At 41.1% G+C, this 25,067-nt stretch overlaps 1 protein-coding gene across 6 annotated transcripts in view; it reads right to left on the bottom strand.

Annotated features, from left to right (window-relative positions):
• The window catches only part of usp25 (ubiquitin specific peptidase 25), a 37,159-nt gene that overhangs the window by 1,288 nt on the left and 10,804 nt on the right, over positions 1-25,067 (bottom strand). Inside the window, exons 6-25 of one of the 6 annotated variants that reach the window (XM_034891046.1) lie at positions 23,866-23,952; positions 22,184-22,324; positions 21,237-21,313; positions 20,363-20,436; positions 19,090-19,241; positions 17,659-17,786; positions 17,440-17,535; positions 17,095-17,259; positions 16,384-16,622; positions 15,026-15,096; positions 14,695-14,923; positions 13,272-13,526; positions 12,024-12,163; positions 10,705-10,878; positions 9,799-9,894; positions 7,437-7,615; positions 6,309-6,387; positions 6,033-6,112; positions 5,572-5,695; positions 2,603-2,795 (exon numbers count right to left, since the gene is read on the bottom strand). In XM_034891046.1, the coding sequence (XP_034746937.1) occupies positions 2,603-2,795; positions 5,572-5,695; positions 6,033-6,112; positions 6,309-6,387; positions 7,437-7,615; positions 9,799-9,894; positions 10,705-10,878; positions 12,024-12,163; positions 13,272-13,526; positions 14,695-14,923; positions 15,026-15,096; positions 16,384-16,622; positions 17,095-17,259; positions 17,440-17,535; positions 17,659-17,786; positions 19,090-19,241; positions 20,363-20,436; positions 21,237-21,313; positions 22,184-22,324; positions 23,866-23,952 (2,779 nt within the window). The remainder of the gene's footprint in view (positions 1-2,602; positions 2,796-5,571; positions 5,696-6,032; positions 6,113-6,308; positions 6,388-7,436; positions 7,616-9,798; positions 9,895-10,704; positions 10,879-12,023; positions 12,164-13,271; positions 13,527-14,694; positions 14,924-15,025; positions 15,097-16,383; positions 16,623-17,094; positions 17,260-17,439; positions 17,536-17,658; positions 17,787-19,089; positions 19,242-20,362; positions 20,437-21,236; positions 21,314-22,183; positions 22,325-23,865; positions 23,953-25,067) is intronic. The other 5 variants (XM_034891049.1, XM_034891047.1, XM_034891048.1 and 2 more) reach the window with 5 other exon arrangements.

The raw sequence follows: 25,067 nt of genomic DNA, 5'->3' as shown, positions 1-25,067 counted from the left end.
TGATAACCAAGTTCAGGTATCGGAATTGGTATTGGGAAGCAAAAATGGTATCGGACCATCTCTAGTCTCTCCAACTCAGCCGCCTTAACACAGAACTCACTGGGTAAATGTTGTCCATGTAATATCACAAGTAGTTTAAAAGGATGTTCCATAACTGAAACCAATTGTAGAACTAAGGAATCAGGGTCTGGGCGATAAGACTCAGCTTTTCCTGAACAAGGGCCAGGAACTGAGAGAGCAGTCTCTCTCTGTGGACTCGTACTGGAACACACTGATAACAGCGGACTCCTCTTCATTCCCATTTCCATCAGACATTATTTTCAGGAGCATTCTCTGGACATTTCTGAGAGCAATATGACAGACAATGTTTTGGCAATGATTCATCGTATGGAAGGCAACTTGGCTTTACAATTATATAAAAGTGAACAAAAATGGAAACTCAAATGTTGCCCTTTTTTGCCTGACAAGTGACTTGTTTTTCTGACAATCAAGTAATCGATTCCTCGACCTATTGTTTCAGCGCTATTTTAACCCTCTGAGGACAAAAGACGCACCGGCGACCTACCCAAAAAAGCAATCTTGCAAAATTACATGTTAGACATTTGTTTACTATTTTATTAATATATTAAAGATAGGTTGGCTGAATTGGTAAAGCAGGCGCACACACATAGAGGTGTACTCCTCAACGCAGCGACCGTGGGTTTGGCTCCGACCTGAGGCGCTTTGCTGCATGTCATTCCCAAACTATGTCCCCTTTTCATGACTTTATGGTGATGTCTGAAGTTCTACCATTGACTCTGTAACTTGGTTACCTTGTTTCAACTAGTGTGGTATAAAACCCTGCAAGAAGACTCCATTTAGCTCCATTTGTGCCACTTCTTATTAATATTCAACGAGCTAAGCTTATGATTTCTCTTCTTACTTCTTTTCAGTGGCTGAGGCTGACAGAGGAGGTAGTAGTTCATTTTCACATTCACCACATAACACAAACACATATGGACCTGACATATTTCAAAAAACTTTTGTGGCAGGGCACCTTTAAAGCTACTTTTGTGAACCTAATACTTTTGTGAACTCATTTCAAGCACCAAAAACAATTGAGTGGGGTTTCGTTTTTCAAGAGATTTGAGAAAAAAAAAAAAAACGAACATTAACTTTTGAGCTTGATGGCCAAATTTTCTCATCACACATCGCCCTGGAACACTTTACAGAGAGCCGAGTTTGTTCTGAACATTTCGATATGAAACAAAGGAATCAGTTGATTGCAAATACCCTTAAAAGGAGAATTTAAAAAGAAACGTGAAAAAGTCCTCAGACCTTAGAGGGTGAATGGCTTTAAATCTATTTGTGCAATTTCTGAAGAAGCCCGATGCGGTGATATACTGAGAGCTGGCAAGATTTTACCCTTAGTTTACTCCTGCTAATTAGCATTTATAAACAGAATAACAACATTCACTAAATGGTTTATAATAGGGCTGCAACTAATGGTTACTGTCACGAATTAAGCTGCAGATTGTCTCCTGGATTTCATTGACTCATTTTGTTTTGTCTAATAAATGTCAGACTACTAGTAATAGATGAACAACATGTCATCGGTTCAATAGCTTAAGGTTACATATGCCAATTGCTCGTTTTGAGGACCAACATCAAAATCCACAGATATTCAGATTACATTCGTGTATGAAAACAAATCATCCCATTTGAGAACTTCAACTCATTTGAGTTTAGTGTTGCACATTACATTCATGTTTAGTTTTATTTTCCATCTGTAGTGGCCGGTAAATGTTGATTAATCAATCGATTAATCACCTAATTGTATATGACGCACTGTAATGTAGTTCTAAGCAGGTGTAAGTGTTTAGTAATGGATAACTATAACTCCTCCCGTGGCTGTTAATAAGAGGAGGCTGTAAAATATGTCTTCATAAAGGAAGTTATAATTATTGACAAATACTATACTTTAAGAAACAGTTGAAATGTATCCTTGTATCTGCTTATGACTTCATAGTTTGTTGTAAACTACTGATTGAATGTCTGTATACTGCCGTTGAAGGCTAAACTGGGGAACTTAAAATAAAGAGTTACCAACCTGTCTTGTGAACTATATGTTGCACTTTTGAGGCTAGGCCTCACACTGCCAAAGCCATTATCCCTGGGAAAAGCACTGAATAATCTCATTTTTTAAAACGGATGTGTCTGGATGTGTTTTTCTGGATACATTCTCAGATTACCTAGGACATATTGAATGAGGGGCTGGGGAGAAATAAGCTTTGGCTTTGTCCCGCTCCTTTTCAGACAAATTGAACATATTGCTTCTAACACTTTATAGATATTGTTTTCATTTTGGTGTGCTGCTATGCATTTATTGTGTTTTTGTATTTGATTTTACGGTCATTCTTTTGTTCAAAATAAGAAAGAAAGAAAGAATTAACAAGAGGGAACGCTGCACAACCCTCAACGCCTTCCTAGCGTGTGAACTGAGCAGTGGCCTGATTATGATGATCTTTGGCAGGGGTACAGGGATTGTACTAGTAACCTAAGACTTGAACTCTCCAGAAATATCTAACAGGCGGTGTGTGTTCCTTCCCTCTCGGGGACTCACACTCCATCTCCTGGCCCAGGTAGGAGCACCAGCGGTTCCTCATGTCCTCCACTGCCAGCAGGTCCCTCTCTGTGTCGTGGATCAGCAGCAGAGGGATGCAGGGCACCACCAGCTCGTTCATGATGCCCAGGCCTGTGCTCACCTCCGCTTCTTCTCCCGACTCAAACATGGTAGCCGCTTGCTCGTTCAATTTCTATGGAGACACAGGCACGCACACACGACTCTTTTATACATAAGATTACACAAGTTACTTAATCAAATTCTAAACAAAATGTAATGAGTATAGTGTGATTTATGCGAGGATCTGTTCCAAACAAAGATGTTTTACTGTAGTATGTAGATTACGATTGTAAGATGGAATGTCTCTGCAGCACAATACTTCATACAGAATAGAGCCCGACCGATATATTGGAAGGCCGATATTATTGGCCGATATAAGACATTTCCCAATCTATCGCTATAGCTACAGAAAATACATTTGCCGTTATGTGGAAGGTTTATGTAATGGGAAAGTTACATAGACAATGATTTTCTTTCAATAATTGTTCATTTCTTAAGTGATTTTTTATTATAAGTAAATCTTTCAAAATGCCTCTGAAATAGGTGTCTCCTAAAATATCTTCTAAGTGTTTCCTCCAGTGTTGGAGACAGCTAAAAATGTTATGACTCTGCATTTCTCCCACCAAGGACAAGAATGGCGTGAAGTCGGACAGAAACAGTTGTCTAAAGCTATGTTTATCATGGCAGGTCCCAGGTCGAGACCAAAGCCTATCCAAAGAGACGAGATGTTTTTTTTTTCAGCTAAGATAGAATAACTGGTCAAGAAACTCTGATACACAAAGGGCAGATTCAGAAATACGTCCACTAATTGTTGTTGTTATGTTTAAGATTAAACTAGTTTCCAAACATGGGTTGGGTTTCTGCTGGATGCATGAGGATATAAGAAACTGTATATGCTGTGTGAGGCACACAGAACGTTGGTCCCTCTGTAACTCTGTTCATTTTGAAGACTGTCATTTTGATTGTTCTCTCAAGAAAATAATTAAACCCTTCCACCTAATACCTAAACCTTTAATTCAGTTTGCAGCCTGTCTTTATTTGGTTTCAAGAAGGTCAAATTCCTCTCTCGCTGTACGAGAAACTTCCACAATATTTATTAAAACGCCACAAAATTCCACAACTTTTCCCAAAACCTTCAAGGATTTTAATAATTCTATGATTTTTTCAAGCCTGAACTATAAGACATTGAAATGTCATGACTTTTCCAAATTTTCAATGACCGTGGGAACCCTGTATTATTAGTCTTTGTCTTATATTGATTTAGGGGATAATCATGCTCCAACATGAAACTTCAGTTCTGCCTCACAGTTTGAAATCTCAGCTCTAGGCTCAATCGTTGCAAAGTTAAAAAGTTTCTGTTATGGCTTTGAGGCAGCAGAATATTCTGGCCAAGGAAATGAAATAACTCGTCAAAGAAAACACTTTTCTGATTTTATCGTTGTTGTATACTTGCTTTGTGCTTTCTAGTGACATTTTTCCTTTTATTTAAATAGATAAGTACCAGACAGCTTAAGTATGGACATTAATCCCCCAGACATCATTAATATCACAGAACATATCCTACAGCCAGTGGAACTGCAGTGGGTCGGAGGACCTTGTATGCATGATGATACGAGCTTTTCTTCCTGTTCTTGGCCAAAACCTGTCACAGACAAACTCCCTGACCTTGCTTTGGAGGAAACAAGCCAGGTTTTTTTTTTTTTTTTTTGCAAGCCAGTTTGGAGGGCTGTATTTGCAAAACATCCAAGTACCTTAACTGTGTTAGCAGTGTTTTCAATTAAAACAAGAGCTGAAGGTAAACAGCAGAGCGGACGGAGCCAGAGGTTCTGGCCAGAGATCTGAGATGACCGATCAGGTCGTGCAGAGCTGGGGTTTGAGGTTAGCTGAGGACATGCTTGTGTCTCATGCTAATGTGTTTACACTTGCTGGCCCTCCTGCTTCCTATTCCCACTCCAATGATTACATTAGGAGCACAATGATGGTATAAGGTTACTGAGTGCAGCGGCGAGAGGGGCTGCTAAAGACCAGTACAAGAGCTGATCGGACCAAAATACCCGCAGCTCTAACCAATAATTCCAGAGCACGGCCTGGAGCTTGGTGAGGGTGAAATGAAAAGGGGCTCACGTCGCTGAAAGGATTTTCATCTAGCAGCATCAGATGAAAATCCCTCAGTAGAATCTTTTGTGGGCTGCAAGCAAGCCAAAGCAATATCTCAGCAAAAGCAATTTGATTACAGTCCCACGGCTCAGCATTGAGGGGGAAATGTCTGGCCTGCACAAGTTTTGCTGAGTCACTTTAGCAGAGGAAGTTTGATACAGAGGAAAAGGGAGTGACAAAGAAGAGACGGGGATTACAGGGAAGGAACTGCTGGACACAAAGGTGTCCGGTCCAAAACAGAACCTGCAGAGAGGTAACCCCCTGATCACTTTGTTTAAATGAAGGAATGGGGCATCGGGCTTTCTGCAGCTTACAACGAGTGACATTTAAGACTTTTTAGGCCTTTTATGAATTCAACTTAGGACTTATTTCAAAACATAAAAGTAACACAAAAGTATACAAAGTACCTAAAATTATAAAAATGTTATATGAAAAAGACATGTACATTTACAGCAAATTTTAGAACTACAATACCGCAGAATAAAACAATTCACTTTTCAGTGAGCCTTAAAGGTAGCGTTGCATGGACGTAGGAAAATGAAGACCTGTTTAAAATGATGTAAGACCCAGAACACAATACATTTGCGAATTTAAGACTTTTAGGCCCACAATTTTGATTTGGACATTTTTGACCTTTTAAGACCCCGCGGAAACCCCTGGACATATCTTAATAAATACAGTATATCAATCATTATTAAGGGAGATTTGACAAGTTGTTTGAAATAAACCAGTGACTGTGTGCATTCCCTCACCAGTAAACACTCTCGACGGTAGTAACCAAGAATCTCCTCGTCGTGCCCTCTGTACAACCCTTTAGACAAAAGCTCCTTGTTGTACTGGTACGAATAGATCAGATACATCAGAGCTTCCATGTAACTGGGAAAAAGAGACAAACAGATGTTACATTCAGATTAAACAGTGTCACAGTTGTACTGAGAACTTGTGAAAACCATTTCACAGGAGAAATAAACTTGATGAACTCACTGCACTGCAACTAGAAAGCTAGTGCTTTGCACAGACTGTTAAGTTGCTGCCCTCTGCAGGTGACATTTCAACATTGACTGGCCACTACTGGGACATTTACTGAAAACAAATGTTATGTGTGACTCTAAACTTGTGTAAGGTAAAGCCTTAACAAAATAGTTGGAGACAGAGTTAAATTTGTTTACATATTGAATATTAAGAGGAGCGTTAAAGAAAGGTGTCACCGTACTTTGACTTCTGAAAGTGCTCCAACCCAGACATCATAAAGATGGTTGTCTCGCGGAAATTCCGGTACGTCTGATGCCACATCTGATTGAGACAAACACAAGTTACTTTAGGCGAGCATACTGAAATTTAAATTAAAATTTTGCTGGCAAATACTGTCATTTTTAATGATTAACTACATCCCAGAAAATACACTGATTAATACTGTATTAAAGACAGTATAAAACGACTAAAATCTACTACTTCAGATAAATGAAACCCAAAAGACAGCAGTGCTAACCTCATATTCGTCCATGTTGACCTCATCAGGCTTAATAAGGTCCAGTTTGGCACGTGCCACATTCATAATGCTCTTACATCTGCGGGGGGGGGGGGGGGGAGAAAGAGAGAAAGAGGAAGCGGCGTTAGTGATGAGTCATTGTAAGGTACTACCGTAGATTAAACAGTCTACCCTGCCCCTAGGCCCTAACATAGCATAATGAATCACTCTTCAGTGCTGAAAGGAGAAGTGAAACGCTCCTCCGGAGGCTCCTATTGAGGCCACATGCACACATAGATCTAATTATCTTGCTCAAAATAGCGGAGAAGGGAGAAATCAATTTTTCACTCATGAATATGGATTGAGGCCAACAACCGTAGTTAAAAAAGTTTTGACAGTAAGGGGCGTTACATACCCTAATGGCATTAACATCAAAATGTTCATAGGGAGGGAATCTTATTATTGCAGTCAGCAGTAATAATAATAAAAAAGTCATTATTGGACATGTGTCTCCCAAAATTTGTGTTTGAACAAAAGAAAAAGGGAATACGATCAGCAAGGCTTTGCAGCAGGGGAGGGTTGGCCAGGCGAGACTGACAGTGAACGTTTATGTCAGAGGCAAGGTCTCTGCTGCCTTCTGCTGGGCATTGCAAGAAATGTTTATTTAAATCATCTAACAGGGTCTTTTGTGGTTTTTGAAGCCAAGGACCCCATAACTGAGAGTGAGACGAAGCAGAAACCCCCTAATAATCTTCTATAAAATGAAGTTGCATAGTAAACAGGGCCTGCAATAACGTGTAGGGCAGCCTAGAGCCTTTACACATACCTTTTTAGCGCATAAGCTAAGCTATTAAAAACATTTTTTTTGATGATTTTATGAATGAAGTTTACATAAAACTGGCAGTGAATCCCTATTATAAACGGTGTCTGTTGATGGCTACCAGTGATATCCTTACCAATAGGCCAGTAAGCCTTTCATCAATGTGGTTATTTTCAGCTGGTTTATATTTGCAAATAATTTGCTGGATTTTGCCTGATAATGATCTAGTACAAAACATTGCTTGCTATTAAATTGCAAGTTAGACGTGCAAAGTATTTTTCTGTTACAAAAAACTTTCAAAAGACTGCAGAGCGTACAGTCTAACCTACCTCTCATCGAAGGCCAGGTTCCGGTCAGCAAACTGTGTGAGCAGAGTCCTCTCCAGAATCTTCTTGGGCGCCTGGTTTTGGATGAAGTAGACGATGATGTGCTGTAGTCGGTAGTCATTCTCAGGGGGTGTGTCCTCTTGGGCAAATCTCAGAAGACGAGCATATTCCAGCTTGATCGCCTGACCAGACAGACAGACAGACAGAGAGAGCAAGACAGAGAGAGTGAGAGAGAGAGAGTGTGTTCAAAGAGTTAACGAGTAATGGTTAAAAACTCTGACTAAGATTGAGGCGGTATATACCCATGACCGGGTATGATTTAAAAAAATTCAATGCTGATGTCATGAATTTGATAACGGTGCGTGATAATCAGTACTAATTTTGTGACATCCATTTTACCCAAAAAGTAACTTACAACATTACAGTTCACATATTTGTTTAATTATTTTGCTTCTTTACACACTGTGTGTAACGTATTATTTTTTTTTGCATCCCACTACAATGTGTGACGTTAGCCAGCCAATCACAAAGCATGCACCATGTTTTTTTTTGGCTCACTGGCGCTGATTAACTCCTTAGGTATTGAAATAGGGTATTGAATCGGTCCACGATACAAAGGAGGAAACTTGTCTGGTGCCTTAAAGTATAGCAGTTCGGTACCCAGCCTTAGGCTCAACGCACTTGCAATTTTAGGCTTATATTTAAAAACAAAAACAAAAAAACAAACATTGTATTTCAAGAGATTGGATTGAAACAGGACTGCAAATGGTCTAACGCAGGGCTTAAAGTGAAAAAAATCCTGAAACTTTTTATGTGACTCAGCACAGTTTAATGTTTCAATACACACTCATTAAAGTTAATTTGACTGGCAGAACAGTTAAAGTCCTTACATTACACCATACTCAATGGTCATCATTTTTAAGAAGTAAAACGTTTCGCATACATTTTTACTTCTTCCAACCATATATTAAATTAACAGTAAATGTGGATTTTTATATTGCAACACCATAATCCTACATTGAATCATTTTTGAAAACAAAACTTTCTAGATGTGTTGTTACTTTGGCCAGGTCACCATGCTGACATTAGTTGCTTCATATACATTTATTAAAAACTTTCCATTGTTTAGCTCTTCATATAGCTAGACGTCTAAAAGGCCGTTATGTTTAAATAACTGATGCTGATTCCTAACAGACAGCTTTGTCAAGGCAGTTAGGGCTTTAGATACATTTTAAACAGTGGCCATTGTTAATGACAAATTGTTTTCCGCTATGAACGTGCACACACGTATTGTTTTTATCACAAACATTTGTTTTCTCAACTAAAGCTGTATCTACATTTTTTACCATGGAGACCACACACTGCACTCTCGCTTTTCGGCAAGGACCGGCCCTACCTTTCATCTGACTGGCTAAAACTCGTTTCATTGGTGGGTGGAAGTTTGATGATTGCTTAAACCTAACGCATCAAAGCAAATTCCATGTGGACTTCTTAAAATTTATTTAATTTTCTAAAATAGTCATTCCCCAGAAATCTGGCATCAGGCCCGAGTACTTTAAGCTATGCGTTAGTCAGCGCTGTGTTCCTCTCATATGATTGGTAAGTGAAATCAATTGACTTGAAAATTCCCAGATTTATTTATTTATCGGAAATCCTTATGCCCTGCTAGCGGATTCTATACATTTTGGGCTAAGACATTGCGAATAATGACAAATCTTCCCTCTGTGCTGTGGGAAAAGTCACAGGTTCAAGGGTTATTCAGAGTTAAATGCAAACACACAACAGAACTTCTACAGGAGGTAGATGGGTCTACACTGGACTGGTACATGAATATCAAATATATTCAGTACTCTTTTAAGCTTTTCTCTCATTGAATTATTATTGAGATTGAGTAAATTTGTGGAAATCGTTCTCAATACATTATTGGCCACAATTAGATGCTCATTTGCATTTTAACTTTTTCCCTATTAGAAATAGAGCTGTCTCTTTAGTTTCACCACACATTGTCCCTATTGAGAAGTGGCATATAGTCCTGTCATGTTTCCTCAGTTTCCCATTCTGCTTGGTTTCTGAAAAAGAGATTTGGGAGGGAAGTTGAGCTGAGTACCTGTGCAGCACAAGCCTGTGATACAGATAAAATTCCCCTCACACACAGCCTGGTGTGATATGTAGGGTTCAAGTTACTCTGTTAAGTTTCTAATAATTGTATAGTAATAGTTACTACTAATTGCTGTAAGATGTTTTAATCTTTCATACTGAACTGCAAGAAAGTACACAGAAGAAGACAAAGAAACACACAAAAGAGGAGGTGGCTGGAGGTTGAGTGAGTTAGTGTGGAATGAAGAGGAGGAGAGATGGTGTGTACCTTAAAAAAGGCTGCCTCAGGCCCATTCGTTTCATACACGCTGCTGGATTTGCCAATGGCCATAATTATACCCTGCATGTTGGGGGTCATCATTGCCTGCCCAGGAAGCAGGAACCATGTCAAACAAAACAATAGGTCCTTTTGAAGAGCTGAGCAAGGCCGACGACCACTATGTTATGTGCGCTGAGGCACTGCAATTAAGCATACCACAGTCAGGGCATGCCAGACATCACTCAGCAGTCCATGCATTGGTTAGAGTGACACAATTGTGACGGACACAGCCAGTCAGTTCAATGGCACAATGCACAATCCTCACAAGGATTATGTGTGAAAACCCAGGCAAACTTTGCAGGAGTCAGCCTAGAATACTGAGCAGCAGCAATGCACTCAGAACATACTGACCTACAACTACTGCTGATACCAAGCCAATCCAAAAAAACAAAAACAATTGATTCCATGATAACTCCGTGAAATCTGTGCAAACTATAATGAACAACGTTGGAGCATTTGGCTTCATGTACAGTTGAAAGTTAAGTATCAAATCACAAAATGAGCCTGTGTTCTCATTTGTTTTTCACCTAGTAGTGACATGTGTCAGCAGACCGTAGCTTTCTGCAAAAGGTCAATCTGCCTTTGTGCCAAGATGCAGACTAGCTCAAGAATAGACTTTTCACACAAGAGTAACGCAGAAAGGCCAATAAAGAGATCAGTCTTATTTGCGCCGCATTTCCAGCCAAAAGCCAATCCTGAAACCAGTCAGCGTAAAAGGGTCAGATATTCTCAGGTGTGAAAAACCTTATGTAGAGCCATGTAAATCGGCACTGGTGCTCTCACTCCATATATCAGACAGGCACAGGCTTCTTAGCACAAAAAGGAAGAGAGAATATTTGGCTGGGCGAGAGCTACCTCGTCATCGTACCCCCCCTCTTCTGACTCAATGACAAAGGTCCCCACATTAGGAATGGCCACCTCCACCGTGCGCTGGCCAGGGGACTCATCCTCCGTGACCAGGTCAGGGGGAGGGGTGGAGGGGGTGCTCACCTGGACTTCAGGCTGAGGGGAAGAGGGAGGGGGAAGAGACTGCAGAGAGACAGATGAGACAGGAAGGACAGAAAACTGATGGACTGGCAAGGAAGATAACATGTAGTGGAGAGAAAAAAACAGTGAAATGTTAAAAGAAAAGTAGTACCAAGTGTTTCCCGGTAATTACCTAGACCAGGGGTTTTCAACGTTTGTTAGGCCAAAAACGCATTAGCCAAAAGAGATTGAGCAGGGACCCCCAACTTCATATATTGTGTAACAAAGATATGTAGGGACAGTTAGAATAGAATCCATTGTTATTGTCCAAGATGGAAATATGTCAAGTTGATTAATACCCTGTCCCCTAGCTGCAATAGATAAAAAATAAACCAGTTCAATAAACCAGTTCATCACAAGTAACTCAAATGTTTGCTCTTGTTTTGACCATTTATGAACTAAAGCCCGCCTCATGGATCTAGCCTCTTTCACAAAACCATCCACAAATTATTACTTTGCCAAGAAGGTCACGTTTACAGCTCACAGTTTGTTTGTCTGTTTGTAAGCAGGATTAAGGAAAAACTATTGGCTGGTTTTCATAAAACTTGGTGGACGAATTTCGTAACTTTTTGTCAACATTGTGAGATAGATTTGTTTAGCATTGTTGAATAACCGTAAAATTGAGTTCCCCATGTGAACACCCCACTCAAGTGGAATGTTATATAGAGGTGAGGGGAACTGCAGAGTTGACTGAGCATTAGCTGCAATCAAGTGTTCAAATATTGATTATAGCAGCTCAGTTGGTAGCGCGCACACCCACATGTAGAGGTGTATTCCTTGGCGCAGAGGCCCAGGGTTCGCATCCAAACCTACAGCGAATTCCTGCAAGTCTGCCCCTTATCTCTACCTTTTCATATCTAAGCTGTCCTGGTAATTTAAGGCGGAATTGCCAAAAAACATTATCTTAAAAATTAAAAAAAACTCTTTTGTTAACGCTGACTTTAGCTACTCAACAGGAAAAAATTACTGGATGTAATATAATAAGACAAAATAAAATCACAGGTGGATACACTTCAGTTTAGTGATCAATATTAACAAACGGAAGTGTAAGAACAACAGGAAGCACCTGATGGGTGACAATGACTGTCAGAACGGTGTGAGAACTGTGCGAGAATGGTGTACTGTGTGTTTTTGCATGTTTTACATACAGCATTTAACAATGCTTCGGGACTTCTCTCCTCTTGCTCAGCAGCAGCCCTGGAGATGGCCCTCTCCGTGTCCTCCTGCAGGTGCTTGGAGTCATTGGTGGGTGATGGCTGCTCCATGTACTCTGGGTCCTGCTGGGGTGCTGCAGGAGGTAAATGACACCATAAGAGAAAAACAAAAAATGCGTGGTTCTTATGTTTTTCACAAGCATTTTGAAATGATTTTATCTGTGTTTGTCATTCACACAAATGCCAAAAATGTGCATTAGGTGCATTAGTGTGAGCATGATTGCAGAAATGAGCCGTAGTGTTTACCAATATCTAGGATTACATGAAGAAAGCTCTTATTTTGGACCGGTGCCTAAATTCAAATGTGAACAGTATGTCCACAGCAAAGTATCAATAACAATTATCTTTCACTAACTAATTAAGCATTTCATCATTCCGTGTTGTCACCATAATTTAATAAAAATACATTGGAGTTCTGCATAATGGGCATCTAAGGGCTGGGTCACATTTGGCTTTTTTGAAGCTGTTTTACGAAGTATTCAAAAAAGTGCTGAGCAGTTTATTAAACACTACTAACGATTTTTTTTTTCTTTTAAAAAAAAAAAACACCCTACGTCAAGCGCTTTTTGGACAGCAGACCAGGGCAATGACAAGCGGAGTAGTGAGACCTGTTGTTTCCATAACAAGAAGAAAAAGGAGAAGGCTAGTGGCGGAGCACAGCGAGTCATACCATATGACTGGATACTCCCTGTGAAGGGAACTCGCTTTGTTTTTTCTAACGTTAGCGGTAGCATGCTCCCTCTGTAAATTTATTCGCTTGACCGCTTTGTTTTATGTTGCGCCACTCCACATAGCACTCTAGGATACTGTAGCAGAAGCTGAAGAAATCTCGGCAGCTTTTTGGAACCAACCGCTGCCAGATTCTTCTTTTTTAACTACAAAAGTGCCCTAATCAACTTGTCCTTGCCAAAAAAGACACCAAGTGTGATCATGGCTTAAGATCACTTTCTTAGAGTCAGCTATTTTTTTTTTGCCCAGACTTTTCCTGTAATATACTGTATATTGTATACAATAGTATACAGTAACGTGCGAAAGGGAGTTAGAGTAGCATGACTGCACGCCAATATTTAAAAGGTCACTTCCTCATCCCTTCATAACAATTATTTCTGTATATATCTTCCAGCCAAGTACTGATTCTCAGTGACGAACTCTCCGGTGTATTCTGAGTATCAAGACCCTGACCTGTGTTGTCTGGAAGGCTGGACTCAATACTCATGGGCTGAGGGGAAGAGGAAGAAGTGGACGTGCTAGCTGCTGCCGAGGCAGCTGCGGTGGCCAGGGCAAGCTTCTCCTGCTGGGCCTTGCGTGCCTGTAGGGCGTCCCACTCCTCAATCTCCTTGCAAAACAGCTCATTGTCCTCCTTCACATACTGCTTCAGGTCCGGAGGCAGTTTGTCCATGCCGCTGAGTATCTGTCCAGTTTCTTTATCAAACTCCTCTGCACAGACAACAGAGAGAGACAGTGACTGTAAACGTGGCTGCTCAAAAATGTGACAGCTTATTGTTGCAATGTGTGTTTTTTTTAAATAAATGCTTTCAACAGAAATGACTTCACATAAAGTGAAGAAGCTTCAAACCTATTCTTTGACAAGAACTCACTTGTTCTTGTCACGACCTATTTTCACTTTCAACAGCAGATCTACAAACTGCCCTACAAGAAAGATGGCAGTTGAAAGTCTGAGTCGAAAAGATGACGCAAGTGATATTTTATTCTAGTGTTAAATTACCAAGAAGCTCAGGGACAGGGCTATGCAGTTACTGGGGGTATAATGAAAAGCTACACAAAAACATCCATATTTGTATCTACTGTTTAGACTTCATACCAGACGTGGGCAGGATTTATAAAGGAAGTGGATGGAAATTGTCTAGACTGCTCCCAGAATATACAAAAAAACATAACTGAACCATGTCCCTAAATTAATCCAATAATAAAGCATGATTTGTATATGACAAATCAAATATTAATAATGTCATAACTGTTGGTTAACTCCACATTTCAAGGGATGAGACTATGTGATGACCAGCGAGGGAGTGATGAAACCAGTCGTAGAAATTGTTGAAGAAAATCTCCCATGACTTAATCATTCCTTCACTAGACAGATGTTATATTTTGGCATGTAACTGCAGCCAAAAATGTCTGAATTAATAAACTAAAAAATACGACCTCTTACACAATTTTGCATCAAAGATACATATTAAGGCTGTTGGAACAAATCAAATCCAAAAATCAAATATGATTTTTTAAATAAATATGTTGGCTAATCTTCCTCTTCTTGCCATGGCCTACCCGCACTTGAAAACAAAATGCTTTTTTTCACATCCCGTCTCATGAACGATAAGTTAGCGGGCGTGAGAAACACAAGGCGTTAGTTAGTTCAGGAGGGAGTGACAGGTTGCGGCTGGGAATCGGAAGAAGGACGGGTAATAGTTTCAACATGACTTTAAAATCGTAATGCATTACAGGCTGCAGTTAAACATTAAATATTGAAATATTATTCAAATATTTAAAAATAAAATCAATTAAATTCAAATGGTGTTACAGAGGAAGATTGACAGCTCTAACATGTTAGAACCCTACTATGGGCTAAACCTTGGTCCGTGTGTACCTTCTATGAGAAAGGGCTTTTTGTCGTTGATATACATGAGGCAATATGCGCTGGCATTGCGGTAGCCGCCAAACGAGTCCCTGACCAGCTCCTCCCAGGACGACTTGGTGACAGAGATGTCGTTGTACTTCATCCAGCAACGCTGATGCGGGTCGTAGATGTAAGCCCAGTAGTGGCCTGCGTTGGCCTGGCCTTCATGGACAAGCACTGCGTGAAGCCGGTATGGAACCTGGAACAACACAGAGGGTATTTAAAATGCGGATTTACAAATTGAGCAGTTGACGGCTTCTTGTATTGCAAATATGACCGATTACCGAAAAGTGCTGCTCACCTGCATCATAGATTTGTCAGAGTACATAAGGTCAATGGTTCTGTGGATTCTGTTTATACTGCCCTGCAGATCTGGTTGGAAGAAAATCATATACAATCTATTGGTATGTGCCATTAGTGGGTGACTTTTGCAATAATACAGAGGTACAGGGAATTCATGCTGATGGAACAGTAGGGCTGGGTATCATTCAATTTTTTTTTACTTCAATACCAGTTCTTCAACGATACTTTTTCCAATACCAATCTTATAAAATCCTTTAAAATAAAAAAAGAAGGACATTACAGCATTACTGTTAGGGCTGCACAATTAATCTAATTTTAATCACGATTTTGGCTTCCCACGATCAAATTTGCATAATCAAGCAATATTTTAAACGCGTCATTGCGTTCAAAGCGTTCATGTGCCAGTCAGAGTTGTTCCAGTTGAGTCAGCCGTCTCTCTGTGAGTACGTCCATGGCACTCCCCATCTCTCTCCCTTGCTCTTTTAATCAGTTAATATTATAAACAAGTGAATGAGCTTTGTCAGAGATACTTGTTTTTTTATATACATCCTAGGCTATTTATTGCAGATAATTTTCTGAAATTCTGTTACAGCTGTATGTATGTACAACATACAACTTTAACATTAAAGGGATGTAGCACAATATGGATGTGAAAGCAGTTATAAGTAGAATATGCGACAATAACATTTGTTTTGGTTAAAATCAACAAATTATCGTGATCTCAATTTTGATCAAAATAATCTTGATTATCATTTTGGCCATGTTCCAAGTTCCATTTCCGGGATTACTCCGGTGCCGCCGGAAATTCCGTGGGATGTAACGCATTTTGGCCGTATGTCCCACAACTTTACTCTTTCTTTGTGTTGGCATTCTAAACTCCGGCTGTTTTCTGAGGACTATGGTTAACTGCTCCTCAGATCTCTGCAGGGTAAATCCAGACAGCTAGCTAAACATGTTCTTTCCCGAGGCTACTTTGCAGCCCTCTGGGCTTAGCGCCGCCCAAGATGATTGTAATTTGTTTAAACAAATGCCAATAAACAAGATCATGTTTTTCTCCTATCCCAGAATGCTGTGTGGCCATTGTCTGGCAAAGCAAGAGTATAGCGACGTGTAATGTTAGACAGCCAATCACCTGCATTGTTAGATCTTGGTACAAGCATCCTGCATGCTTATTGGCTCCCTGACACTAATGACATTTGCTTCTTAGATATTAAAATTGGGTATTGAATGACGAGGCATTTTTGGATAATAAGGTGGCAATGCGGTCGGTGCCAAAAAAAGTACTGAATTTGGAAACCAGTCCTACACAACAGAGACGAGCAAAAAGGGTTGCAAAAAGGAGCCAGGCAGACCTACCACGTGTGTCATTTTCCACTTCACTCCTCCAGCGATGTAAGCAGCCCTCGAGCACCCTCAACTCTTCTTCAGTGATGTGGCGTGGGGCCGGATGCATTGGGAGGTCTGGAGGTAGCCGGGACTGGGTGAAGGGCTTATGAATGGGTACTCTCTGCTGCTGGGCAACAGCAGGACCTGCGCTGAGACCTGAGGCGGGGCCCGAGGTCTCCATAGCAGGCGAACAGTCCTGCTCGGCTGTGCTGCAGGGTGAATATATATCAAACACAAATATAAAATTGGGTAGCTCACCTTATAAAGCATGTGCCCCGTGTACATGCAGGTTCAAATCTGACCTGGGGCCCTTAGCTGCATGTCATTCCCCCCCCTCTCTCCCTTTCCATGTCTAAGCTGTCCTATCAAACAAAGGCCTAAAATGCAACCAATACCATCCTTTCTGCAGCTTAAAATAAAACCACAACAATGAAAACCTAAATCCTATTTGGGCTTGGTGGTCAAAGCAGAAACCACCTCAAGAAGTGTTTCAAAGTTTTTCAAATTAGAATATAAACCTGACTGTAAATTATTCTCCCACTGACACCACCCTGAATGTATTGTCGACTTGATGACACAATCACGCAACTGCTCAGGTCGGATTCAAAAATTCAACGAGCAATGCATGAAATGATGGAAACGAGGAAAACAGTGACAACAACCATCTGTTATGAAACTTGCCTTGGTGGGGGAAGCAGTTGTCCTGTCGTGCCACCGGGAGGAGCTGATGAGTCAATGTCTTCCACTGGGGAGGTGCACACTGGCTTGCTGGAAGCAAACTCCATTGCATACTGGAGGACATCTGCCAGAGGAAACCTCTTGGGGCCTGAGCCATAACTCAGATACCTGAGAGAGAATACAGAGTAGTAGAGAGTGTCAAAGAGATAAAGGGAAGCCAAGGGAGAGACAAATAAGAATAGAGGGCAAAGTGACAGAACGCACAGAGTGAGAAATGACTCTCTGTGGCTGTCTACAGGGCGGTGTTGACCTGGGCTATATAAACAGTTGTTGGTGGACAAATAGTACCTCTCCAGTCGCTGTTGAAGCAGCGTCAGATGCTCTTTCAGCCTCCTGATCTCCTCCCTCTTGATCCTGGTTATTTCCCTGTTCCTGTCCATGTACCTAATAACACAAAGGCCACAGCACAGGCTTCAGTCTTAAAGAGACTTTGGATTAATTGTTATTTACTGCAGACCCAAATACTTTAGATTCAATAATAAAGCCCAGCGCTAATATTTTTATTACCTGTCCATGTAGAGCATAGAGGGGAACTCAAGCTTGTTGTGGATCTTCTCTGGTCGTCCCAGTGCTTGGTTAAACTCAAATCTTGACAGTTCAAAGGTCAACACAGGAGGGAGTTCTGTGAACCAGTGCTGAAAGAAAATGGATGTTTGGATGTTTACCTTCAGAGAGATTCTATGTATCGTGTCAGAATATAGATTTTGGTAGGGCTTGGTGGTAGTTAAGAATAGGGCTGGGTAATATATTGATGAATCAATTTTGTAATATGACACCATATTGTCTTCGATTCAGGGCGTTTTCACACCTAAAAGTCCGGACCAAGGTCCAAACCAACGTTTGCGTTTAATTACATTGTATACATTTGATCCCAATTTTGCTAGTGCACAAAAAAACTTTCTATGACATACCTATGGCATGTCGTCACCATGTACGTGTGTTGCGTCTCCTTTTGATTGGTGAGTAGATGGGTGTGTGTGTGATGTTGTGTTGTCATTTTGGCATTTTTTGGCAGGTGGTCTTTTCCGTATGAATGAAAATTTATAAATCATATGAATGAGCAAATCCTGATTGCGTTATTATGGTATTACTACCAGCAGCAACAATGTCAGCACCAACTGCAAGCGCTGTACCAACTACAAGCGGAGTAGTTGCGAGCAATGTACATTTTCGCAGTGCAATGTTTTGTCTGAACAAATTGAAATTAAACATCTAATGTCCTCCTCTCAAACCTTGTATTCCTATATGATGTGAATGGAGTGGCACTCCTGCTCTGTCTCTAATGCTCCCTCCCTTCCTCCCTCCCTCGGGATGGCTGGGGCTTTTCCAGAGAGCTCGGTGCCATACTCATCTGTGTACTGGCCTGGTAATTAGCTGCTCCCAGGTGCTGTGGGACTGCCAAGGGCAGGCTACAGCTAACCAGAGGTCACAACCATAATAACACAGGTGTGACATAAGGGCAAGGAGGTCAACCCTTTGGATCCATCACGTAATCCCAAATGTTTAATCAGATTGTGAGTGTGCCTACTGATAGGCGGTGACTGATATCTGTTTTGTGAAAGAGCCTTTGACCTGGTGTTGGGCCACAGTGCAATAAATAAATCCTTTCTTTGGAGCACAAACTATATGCTTGTATTACATTGGATTTATGCATAAAATGTTTCAAAAGCTTGAGATTACTATTAACAGAAGAAAGACTGCGCTGCGAATGTACTTGAGATAATACATTTTAGAAAAATCAATTGACATGTATGTGTCTAATAAATAATGTTGATATAGTGTAACACCCATGTTTAACTCTTAAGGCCATTAGTTACTCTAAGTGCACCTAATGCTATCCATTCAGGATGAAAACAAACTTTATTCCTTTTATTTATTAAAACTTACTATATTTCCATTAATACATCCCCAGCAATTTTTAACTGTTGTCATACTGACCTCTTGACCAGACCTGGCCGAGTTCTCCGCTGAGTGCAGGGACTCGATCTCTCCCTCAATCATCGCTGCCTCGAGACATTCGTGGAGATCCTTGAAGCCATTCACCTGCAGCGGGTACTGCCCAAACATCTCTGTGTTTTCAAATTTTTTACCTACGGAATTACAAAAGCACAATAGACAGATGAGCATTGATAGTGCTTATTGCTAAAAAAAGGGTTAGGGTTAACCTTAAAAAGTAGCTGTGGCCTCCTTTTATCCCAACCAGCTACTTACAGCTGTGTCATCACCATGTGAGAGAGAAAGGGAGAGTGCATCACATACATCATATCACATATATTTGGTCCAAAGTGTGACAGAAGAGTTGGAAAGGCAAAGAGCGTGAAAAGAGAAAGCAATAACAGGAGCTGTTTCACACTCGTTTGCATCCGAGCTGATTTGCACTTATTCAGCAGTCACTCACTCATAATTAAACAGCTGCACAGACCTCCCCACATCAACGACTGACTGTTGCTGGCGGACATGTAGATGAGGCATTGAGGTCATCTTGTGAGCAGCAGAGTCCACTGGCCCAGCTTTTGGTGGCTCTGGGCCAGTGTTGTCATGCATAATAAGCGCAATGTCAATCAGCCATCAAGGTCTTCCGCGATCAATGCAGCCTCTCTCCTCTTTTACATGGACCACATCTCATTAAGACAAGGTCATCTTTCATTACTAGGGGCAAGGGCTGGCTTGCTTTCTGGCTGCTGCAATCAGACTATGCTGACGCTTTAACTCTCTGGGGTTCTCTAGCTACCCCTTTCTCTCTTTATTGGTTTGAATTTAAAGCTATAGCGCTTAGTTTCTGTAACCCCCAAGAGGAATTGTAAGTAATGACAACAACACTGTCAGCGTGTCCACATGATACAAGCCTTGGGTGACAGCCCACCACCCCCACCCATCTTCCACGCAGGGCTGACACACAGGATTAAAAAATAATTGACTCTTCAGAAGAATAATTCTCATTTTGTTATTTGTATGTCCTCTTTGTCGCCAAAGCTGAACCCTTCTGAGGACCACAGCAGCGGTGACATAAAACTCATTACTCAAGCTGCTGCGTGCAAAAGTCACCAGACTACACAATTTGTAGACAGCCATACTGAGAAATTCATAAAGAGAGTGTTGTGCAGCGGATAGGTTGAATTAGCTTTGTATCAACTCATTTGGCAATGGCTTGAATGTAACGGACTTTCATTAATATTAAAACGTTGCACTGTAGCTTTAACCCCCATCTCACCTTCCAGTACACCCACTGCAAGGAAGCGGCCATAGAAAAGCTCCACCATGGGGTTCTTTGGCTTCTCACCCTCCCTGAAGGCAAAACAAACAATCACGTTGTTTAAAGGAATTTCATTCAGTTCTTTTGTACAATGTACATCTGATTTTCGACATCAAAATGTGGCGCCCCCTCCATCCTAACACACAGATAAAAACCTGAGTGGGTAAAATGGCTAGGGTGGTAGTGTTTCAAGAAATGTGATATAAACTGTTTATCAGATTGGATGTCTATACGAGAAAATGGTAGAGTGGGTAAACCCCGCCCACTCTGCCGGCGATTTGATTTCGCCCTGCAGCTTGGTCTGGAAACCTGCATGTTTAATTCTCATACTACGGTTCACAATTTTTGAAAAAACCAATCACAAAGTGGCTTATCTAACTTCTGCGCTAATGCCGGATTCAACACAATAACGACCAAGCCGCTTCTTGTTTACATTCAACATAGCGGCCACCAAACTCCACCTAAGCGCAGCAAACTCGTTGATGCCGCTGCTGCTTCTACGTCACCCGCATTGTTCCAAGTTCCACTATCCAATTGCATACAATGACATTTGAACTATGCCTGTTGGTCACGCCTTTTGTGCAGAGAAAATACAGGGCAGACTCCCCAGACCAACGCTCAATCTCAAATATATTGAGATTGGCTTGGTTTAGTGATAGCCAGACTTAGAAAATGGGGAAAGTACCTGAACTTTCTGGAGGGCTCCTAAAAAATATTTCCTTGATTTTTGTCTGGGTGGGTGATAACTAAACACAGTTAAAATCATTTTTAATTACACATGTACTGTACGTTTTTTTAACAATAAACTCTGGATAGAGAGAGCTGGGGTTACCTGTCTTCTTCAGCCTTCATCTGGAAGGCGTCCTCCAGCCAGTCTAGCAGCTTGTGGGTGAACTCGCTCACATCTTGCTGTTGAGAGAAATACACACATACATACAAAGGGACCAATTACACAGACTACCTTTGGGACACTGATGTCACAGAGTCAAACTATAGGACTCAACCGCGCCTGCAAGCAAGACAGTAAAATCATCTGCCGATTAACTCTGGGCTTTGGATGGGAGATGAGTCGTCTTAGCCGAGGAGTTTTGCAGATTGCCAAACTTCAAAAGGAACGTGCTTGCCAAGAGGCCATCTCTCAAAGACATCAATGCTAGCCATTAATTCATGTCAATGCCCATCTGACTAATACACAGAGTAGTGACATGACTAATGAGTACAGAGGGCAGAAGACTGACCTCAGTTAACCTCTGCAGAGACACTGGCTTAGTGTGAATGCTTATGTAAGGAGAAGAACATAACGGTTTTGTACATTTGACATGTGTATGTCATGGGCATGTAATTCCTAGTCAATATTTTTTTTGCAAAGTTCAGAGGGGTGGGTTTGAAGATTAATGGTTATAGATGAGAGGTTAAGAGTCTCGGATTCAGTAGAGCTGAGTCAGCAGAACGACCATGAAACAAGGTAGGGGAGGAAAGGTATTAATATTTGTGCAAACATACGAGAAATGCTTATTTTCTATAAAAGAATGAATAATCACTCATGCAGATATTTCTACAGGAATTATTCACATTTTGTAGGTGTGACTGTGTCTGCCAAACTGAAACACTCATGTGGTGGTAAATATGTATAAAAAGGAACTGCGTTTGTACACTTTACCTTATGTAATAGGAACATAACCTCTCACCTGCTTGCAATAATGACGCTCTCTTCATTGAACACTGCCTGTACTAAGTTGATGTTATTATGCACAGGCGGTATGGCAGAAAGAGGCTTACCTGCTGCGACTCACTGGACTTGAAGGCGTCTTTAAGGATTTCCACAGCTCGTGACGGATCTACATATTTCCTCTTGGAGCCCACCATGAGGGAGAAGAGGTTCCGCAGCTCCTGCATGAAGGGAAGGTTCCTGTGTTCCTGCTCAGAGTAAAACGTGAACAAGTATATTAATAAAAATAATAGTTTCACCAGCCTTATACATACAAAGAATGAATACCATAACACATCTATAAATACATGCAGCCACAATTTAGTAAGCTTAAAAGAAATTTCAAATTTTAAATAGTACCAGCATAAAACCGTAGTGCAATATCGACTGAAATCGGCAGCACTAGTACTACCCCTCAAAACTGAAGCATTGTGTACTGTAAACATGTTTAATTGGTGGTATGTTCAGGTGTAAAATATTGACAAGTTGCTGAATTTTTGCTAACATAAACTCTAGTGTTACACAAAAGACGGTTAAGAAAGAGCATCTGTGGTTACACTCTCAGCAAGCAGATCAAAACACAAATCTTCTTCTTCAACCGCTCTAGAAAACAGTAGGTGCTAGTGGCGGCCACTAGCTAACCATGTCTGACTGTTTCTGCTGTGTCCCAATTCAGGGGCCTTTGCAGTCTTCTGTGGAGGCAGAACAGCACAACTTGCTGTGTAAACTACTCTTTTATGCGGTAAAGAAGAATTCATTCTGGTTTGGTCGGCTACTGAAGAGTGGACAAGAGCTAATGTTAGCCAAAGACTATTTTATCCAAGTGAAACTACTTTAAAAAGTCGATTTTTTCTGGGCTTCATTACGTAGTATCAGATCGGTGCATAGACTCACGTACTAGCCGATACCAGCATTTTACTGGTATCAGTACAACACTCTCAGTGACCCTCAACAAGTCATTTAAAGAGCATGGCAAAGGTCATGGAGTGAATCATGTCCCTTTAAACATGGTGTTTCCGTAGTTCTCATCTTTACATTGTGCATTATCACCATAGTGGCATTATGAATGATAAAGGGGGAACGTGACTGAGCGGTGCATTATAACACTTATTTTCTGTGCTACAAAGTTAGGGATGCCGATGTAAGGATGAGATTCTAAGCTCTAGTAGTTCCTCATGCTGAGGTGAAAGGTCAGTGATTAGAACCAATGGAACTGATAAAGAGATGACTGCCCGAAACTATACTTCCACAGCAGAAGCTTAGGCAAGATTAGTGACAGGCGGCTAACCCTGTGGTGAGCCATCAGCATGGTTTTGACCGTCCATATTTCCCCTACTGGAAACTACTCTGCCATTGCGATAGTGACTGTGGCTAGACACTAAAAACTCCAGGACCAATCAAAACACACGGCTTCTGCATGTTCATTTCTGTTCCGAAAGAGAAATACTGGGGTTTCATTAAACATTTCATAGAGGGTAGAGATCCTGGGAGGTTACTAGCAGTGAGTTTACATAAAGTGGCTGAACTCAGCTGCTGTGAACTTAGGGCACGCTCACACAGCTGCTGAGTGGTGGCTCAAAGCTCCAAATCTTCTGTGCTAAAGCACAGCTAGTTGTGAGAGGCTATAGGTGGATATACACACACAACTGATTTGAGGTTGCACACGCTGAACTGAAACTATCACACTCTCACTTTGTTTTTGCAGCTTCATTTACCTCTGTTAAGGTCCTGGGAAGAAATATAAGGGTCTAACCTTTTGGTTGCGAGGCAAGTCGTGGACTTGGGCTGGCGGTGAGTAGTTGAGCACCAGCCTCTGGAACTCCAACAGGTTGAACAGAGACTTGAGGTTGAAGAGGGATAAAGACAGGTTAGTAACATCCAATGATAAAGACATACATTGTTTCATGTCAGGGGACAATCGCGGTTAACTGCGGTGAAAAATCTAGTGTCTTAATTTAGAAAGGCCTCACTTGTAGGCCTGCACGATATTGGAAAAATCTTACATTGCGATATTTTTTTCCCCTGCGATATACATTGCAATATGAAAAAAGAAAAAGTAATTTTTAAAAGATTACATAAATAGCACTGTTTGGAAATAATTAATCATTCTCAACTACTGCTGTGATTTTGTTAGGGGAGTGCATCTAAATAGAAGAAAAAAAATGAAAAAGGATCTTTTCTAATGTGAACCATTCTTTGTCGAACTTTAATGCTTTACAAACACCAAAGCAAGTAAGCGCTGTGACTAACGGTACTCTTCTGAAGTGATTTTGGAGAGGGAAATTAGGTAGAAATACGCTGGTTGACTAGCATGACACCATTGTATTCATATAATAATCAATCCAGGCTAAAGGATATGACAGTGACTGCATGTTGCTTCCTCTAAATTTTAGGTTGTGGTCGACTAGCGGGGCCAGCTCGTTAGTTTGATAAATTGATCAGACCTGCATGTCCCGCGCACTAGCAACAAACTCTGTGTATCCAAGAACAATTAAATCTGTGTAAATGACGTTAGACCAGACACAGACTTCTGAAATAGATTAGTGATAGGTTTCCAGCTTCGCGGCTCCAAACCGTAACATTAGTTCGGACAGATGGACCCCTTGCTTCTTTAGGATAACTATATTAGCTTTGGCCTGGCTGGTAGCAGCTTTCTGCTTGCTTCTTTAAGCTAACTATAATAGCCTGGCTGGTAGCAGCTTTGTCGGGGGGAAATGGCTGGGAGACGTTGTGATTATGTTGCATTAATCAGGTGAATTAGTTCGTATTTGTAGCGAACATAAACGCTGACTACTTTAGCTTCATGGACTACCCATCAAAACTATGCGCTTTACTATGTCAGTGGCAGCTGCTGCCTACGGTACTTTTCTACACACTTCCCATAACAAACCCTGTCGGACTAACGTCGCATACACACCCTGCCCACATGGCTACCTGTCTTAAAGGGGAAGGGTC

This window comes from Etheostoma cragini, chromosome 13, assembly GCF_013103735.1.
Source record: "Etheostoma cragini isolate CJK2018 chromosome 13, CSU_Ecrag_1.0, whole genome shotgun sequence".
Lineage (NCBI taxonomy): Eukaryota > Metazoa > Chordata > Actinopteri > Perciformes > Percidae > Etheostoma > Etheostoma cragini.
This window is presented reverse-complemented; position numbering and strand designations above follow the sequence as displayed.